At 39.9% G+C, this 6,000-nt stretch overlaps 1 protein-coding gene across 2 annotated transcripts in view; it reads right to left on the minus strand.

Moving 5' to 3' along the window:
• BLNK (B cell linker) overlaps nucleotides 1-6,000 on the minus strand; it is a 98,104-nt gene that overhangs the window by 37,341 nt on the left and 54,763 nt on the right. Inside the window, exon 1 of one of the 2 annotated variants that reach the window (XM_085325735.1) lies at nucleotides 5,914-5,994. The exons of the other annotated variant lie outside the window; for it this stretch is intronic. Within the exon in view, the coding sequence (XP_085181861.1) occupies nucleotides 5,914-5,960 (47 nt within the window). The 5' untranslated portion in view covers nucleotides 5,961-5,994. Of the gene's footprint in view, nucleotides 1-5,913; nucleotides 5,995-6,000 lie in introns of those variants that run through there. 2 annotated transcript variants of the gene reach the window in all.

Raw genomic sequence — 6,000 nt, forward strand, 5'->3', positions numbered from 1 at the left:
ATATTAATATCAAAGACTTCCCCTGTTTAATGTTATTGTTGTTTTTTTAATTTATTTTTTCTCTGATTTAGAAGATAGTAGTAGATCTGGTTTTTGTTAGCTGTCTTTACTACTTGTGGAGCCTTCACATCTTTGCATATCCAAAGACCAGTGATGGCCAGGCACTTTTTAGTATAGCCTTTTAAAATAGAAATACTTAATACATTTCTGAGGGTATTTTGGRTATGGACACCACTTCCTCTTTAACCAACTTGTTCTCCCATTTATCTCATAAAGGAGATGCCAAAAATGTCATCCTTATCCTTAACTGGATAAKGATCATGCTGCAAGCAGGACAAAGAAGAATTAGCTATCATGATAGGCTAAGTGAATATTGCAAGTCATCTACGGACACAGTAAGTATGGAGATACCTTGTGTTCTGCAACCGACTTGCTCTGTTCTGACTTTTCTTGTTTAACTGATCCCTTGTATGCTCCGGTTGTCTAGATACCGGCTGATGCAYATAAAAAGAAACCCCCACACATGCAGAAGCTATATTCCATTCTTCTGAAAGGCTTGCAAGCAGCAGAGGGAAACTAAATGTATTAAGTTACTCTAATACTATTCAAATTAAAACTCACTGAGCTCCATGCCTCCCTGAAAGGCTAGTACTCTACAGTCCTGTAGGTTATAGCTGAGCAAGGACAGAATTTTAGAAAGTAGTGTTTTTTATACTTCACCAAAAAGAGGAAGTGCAAAGTCATTGCAGGGAAGTGAATAGGGACTGAACTTGGTATGGACACAGAAAATGTCCATCTGTCAATGGTAGCATTAGTTCTAGTTATAATTCTACCAGTATTTTTGAAAGRTGAGGTAACATCTGCCACTCCTGCAGGCATGCAGGTGAAAGCACAATTGCATAAAGTGAAAGTGAATGGAAAAGTAAGAAAATGGAGGAAAACAACACCTAAAAATGTGAATGAACTGAAAATAGAGGAAAATTTATCTTTCATTTGGGTTTGGAATAGAGTGAATTAATTTGTTTTTCCTCCTCTTTTACCTCTTCCACACACTTCAGATCTGCCATTTTAGTTCTGGCCACCTATTGAAGGATAACTGGAAAAAAAAAATACGTAATAATGTGTGACCAAGATATAGCCAGATATTTAAGCACATGTCTGACTTCAACAGCCTTAAAATTATGTACTGAAATTTAACCTGTTTCTAGAGACAAAATAACCCCAGATTAACTTAATGCTACCCAGTATTTGCAGGTCACTGATACTAGTTCCAATGGAAAGCTCTTAAGTAAATAAGTGTTAGACACTCTGCAAGAAGAAGATGCAAGAAATTATCCAAAAATCTTAAAATTAGGTAATTTATTAAAGTTGTATTGCTTTTTGTAGAGGCAAGATTTGTCTCAAAGGAAGAAGCAGTACGGTAAAAACTGTACAAGCAGCACCGTGATTTAATGTGACTTTACATTCAGCTTACATTTCGTTGGGTTAAAATGCCAGTGTGCCACAGCAGCTGCTGTCGTGAAAGACTATTACTCAGTAGGGAAAGCTGGCTGGAGAAGCTGGAGGCAGGAGCCCTGTGGGGGAAGGCCCAGAGGACCTTCGCTGCTGTTACTGCCTTTGGGCCGCAGGTTGGAGGCGGCTGAAAACAGAGCGGGTAGAACAGCAGACGCGAAGGGGCCGCGACTTGGGCGGAAGAGGCAGCGATGAGCAACGAGAAGGGATCACACTGATAATCTCGTAACGGGGAACGAACGTTTCCTCTGATTTGGGCCCCCCGGCCATAGAGCAGTGTAGAGGCAGTTGTGTGCATTTGCACATCCTTTCCTCTGAAGGCTATAAGTAAAAGGGGGGGGGGGAATGTTAAAGCTGGAGGTGGATTCTGGTGCCTGATTCTATAGTGGGGAGCATTCTCTAACTTTGAAACTCAAGTTTCTGTCCTGTCTGTGTTTGTTTTATTTATATTTGTCTTCTTCGTTGCTGGGTTTTTATTCCGATTCTGAAATATAGTGTGTTAAAATTTGAGTTTAAAAAACTAGATTTTGTGGCTACTATTTGCTATTAACTGGAAAAAGTTAGTAAGATTAGTATAACAAAAATCCCTTACAGTACAAAACTAACGTTCAATTTTTCCCAGATCATTTTCTCAAAGAGAAAGTAATCCCTATAATGAAAAATTCTACATAGAGAAGTCATCAGTTTACAGCTAAGTGAACTTATTTTCTGCTTATGCACTTTCAAGAGGAATGYCTTTGCAAAACAGAGGGGCAAAACTGTGTTGAAATGCAGTTGATATCAGAACTCAAAGAATTCTTAGACCGAATTTCCACTCTAAAGTTTTGTCATTAAAGTTATATTGGTTGAAGTTAGGGGAGATGTATTGTTAAAGTGCCCTAGAAGAGATGTAAGAAGAAAAGACCTAATAGCTACAGTCAAGCTATCTCTATCAGCAGAAAATTAGTGAGGACCATAAATGCCTTCAAATTTGATAGACATCTAGCTGACATTCAGGTCTTAGGGAAACTCCACTTGATTTTAACAAAATGAGGATTTAAACCTTCCTGTTTAGCAGGGGATATTAAAACAAAAGGATTTGCATTGAACTGCAAATAAACTCACACACTTGTCCACCTTGAGTAAAAAAGAAAAGTTAGTTGCTTTTCATAGATACAGAAGTTACAGTTGGAGGCAGTGATTAAGAAGGCTTCTTTAGGAAAAAAATTGCAATGAGATAATGAAGTCAGCTGCAGTGGACATGAAACTGTATTCTTCAGAGGTAGAAAAGGGACCTGTTTGTAATCTGAAGTTGTCATCTTTATGACCTTAGACAAATGAAAGCTTTTGCTAAACTTCTGGTTCATGCCACGGTTTGTCTGTCCCTGCAGTGGTGATGGTAATGATGCCTTTGAAAATGGCTTTGTGATACACAGCTGAAAACAACTAAAAGGAAGTGGTCATTACTTAGGTTTGTGGCCATTAGAAAAAATGCAGCAAGTCTGAAGAGATATTACAGGAGTTGTACACAGCAGCTTAAAATTATTTAAAGGGTAGGAATCATAAAATCTTAGTTTAAGGAAGCTGAACCACAAAACATTCTGTAAGTTTGGTGCTATATCTTTTGAGTTGCTAATGTCATGTTACCTTTGCCAACTATCCTCCATGATTACAAGTCCATCTATTTACGTATATATTTGTCTGAAGCATAAAATTATTTTCTGAAAGTTCAAGCTGAAAGTGAAGCACACCAAAGCTTTCCATGTTAGCACTGCTATTGCTCGTGTATTTCACTCCACATTTCAGAAAAATATTCTTTAAAAAGTACCTGTGAATACTTTGTATGCACCGCTAATTAATTTATCTCCTAATAAATTAGCCTAGCCTTGGAATTCATGCTTTCCTGACTACATGGRAGCAATTAGAATACATAGCATACTTGGAGGGAATATTTGTATAATACCGTGCATACCTTATCACACTACCTAAAAATAATTCTGGAATTCCATGAAGTCCCAGCATTCCTATCTGATATTCAAGTTGTATGACTTAACTGCAACTGCAAACCGCAAGATGGTAGTTAAAGCAGMACATAAAACCACTTTTAGTTCTTATTGTTGAGATGAATAAAAGAGTTGAATATGTTAATAATTCAGATCTGATACAAGACTTGCTAACRTAACAGAAAGCTAGGTCTGGTAGATTCAAATATACCCAGAGAGAATGGTGAGAGAAAGATTGATATGAGATCATCAAAACCATTTAATACCTAGTTTTTCAGATCTGCACTTGGGGATGTGTGTGGTGGGGGTGAAGCAAAAAACAAAACCTCAAAAGCTCTAGGCTCAGACACCAACTCAACAGCAATGCTTGTCTTTAGAAAAATGCTTGAACTAGAGTTATATCAAGTGAAATTGTTTTGAAGGAATACATCTTAGCATACGGAGAAAATTGTAACCTTTTCACACACATTATTCAGTACAAACTCTGAACCAACTAGGCATCTCCTGTACACATATTATGAAATCAGCTGCACTGTCAACAAGCCATGTAGCATAAGCAGGAATATGATTGTTTCAAAGAACAAAGCAATGGCTGCTGCCATGTTACGCTAGTCTCTTACTATATTTGCACATCTCTTAAATTTATACTCTCAATGTATACTCATAGTATGTATTATAATATATTATTAAAATCCTGATATTGTTGTAAGATCATGTAGCCAGCTAGATCTRTGTCTAATAATGTATTCAGACATGCTCAAGTTGAAGCACACATGCAGGTCCACTGCGCGCAGTGAGAATGCTCACAAGTCTGAGCAATAAACCTACTTCCTTGCAGAACCACAGTTAACTGGCAGAGAGGAGAAGAGAAGAAGTATCCYTTGATAACTTCAAGATAATAGAGCAAAGTAGAGCTACCTCCTCCTCTTCCTTATTTTGCAACAATATTAAAACTTCAGTCAAGATSAAGTGTCAGCCAACCTAAAAATGCAGCAGGGATGCAGTGGCTTCCCTTTCCATTTTAGAGATTTTGAATCAGTACACAAGTTGCAGACCGTTATAACTCTGGCATATAGAGCCTCCTCTACGTATCGGAAAGTAGTCCTGTTTTAACTACTTGCTGTGCTGCATCACCTGCATTCTGGCTACCATCTTATCACAGAGGAGAGTGGAGGAGACTGTGTGTTTTTATTTCTCTCTATATATATCAGTAACTGTCTTGATGGCATCAAGTTTTCCATCACATCATTTGCTCCTCAACTTGAGATAACTAGTTTATCCTAATACTGAGCCTTGACACCATTTGGAAAGTACAAGGTGATACATTAAAGGCAGTGAAGATATTGACTATATACTTTTCCCAGCGTGTCCCTATCCATTGACTCCAGAGAGTCCCTCAGAGGGATGTGGGATGCAGTTCACTAGCCTGTGTTCAGTATGCTGAACACATACATGTGCTGGGGAGCAGACAGCCCAGTGCAGCGCTTCAGGTACCCTTCCCCTTATCCCCCAGCATTTCAACGGTATGGAAAGGGTAGATGTCAAGAAAGGCTATTCCAAGCTTTACAAGGGCATATTCCATGAAAGTTTCTGGGTAGAGGGAAGGAGGCTGATAAAGGTTTATAAATTAGTGGTGAGTGTTCAAATATAGGTTATTTTAGAAGGTCTGTTTTTCAGTATTTCCTTTGTTTTTCCCTCGTGTGTGTGKGGGAGTTCTTATTTCACTGTTTTCTGAAATAAGACTGCTTTTCAATGTTAAGAAAAAAATCATATGATGAAAAAAAAGCCTTTGGTTGCCAATTCCAGTGTACCAGTCACACTAAAAATACTTCAGTAATGGTCAGCTTCTGCTTTTTCCTCTCAAACACTATATTCAAGATCGTTCTCTTTCACTTAGGAAGATTTCCCATTTTCCAGTTCCTTGTATTCTATCAGTTCTTTYGAAGACTGGGAAATACTAAGGAACTTAATAGGTTCCTAAAGAGCTTAGGAAAGCCATCTTTGCAGGACACCAATATGTGTGAGCAAACCATTAAGGAATTAATTCAGTTTTTCTAATTTACGTATGGCTCATTCCCCTTAGCGAGTSAAAGGTTTTTCTCTTACAGTTACAGAAACAGACCCGTGTCCACTCCTGCTTTTCACTGCAGGAGAAGTGGGACACACTTCGCTTTGAAACCAGTTATATCTGATTATTCGCTACAGGCCCGTATTTATCTTTCTGCACCTGCCTGTGCCGCCCGGCGAGCAGGTAACAGCTCTGTTTTACGCTAAAACTTCTGCCAAGTTCCTGGCGGTTCCTCCCAGCCTCTCCCCAGGGCGCTGCCGGAGGGCTCGTCCCCCCGCAGCGACCCTCCCGGCCCGCCGCGCCGGCAGCAGGTGCCGCCGCCCGGCCCGGCCCGGCCCGGCCGGCACCTACCTGAGCTTCTCCCCGGCCGGCACGGCCAGCTTGTTCAGCTTCTCCATGCTCCGCGCTGCCGGCCCCGCCGCTGCCCGCCGGGCCGCG

This window comes from Rhea americana, unplaced genomic scaffold, assembly GCF_003343005.1.
Source record: "Rhea americana isolate MKP2758 unplaced genomic scaffold, rheAme1 scaffold_122, whole genome shotgun sequence".
NCBI lineage: Eukaryota > Metazoa > Chordata > Aves > Rheiformes > Rheidae > Rhea > Rhea americana.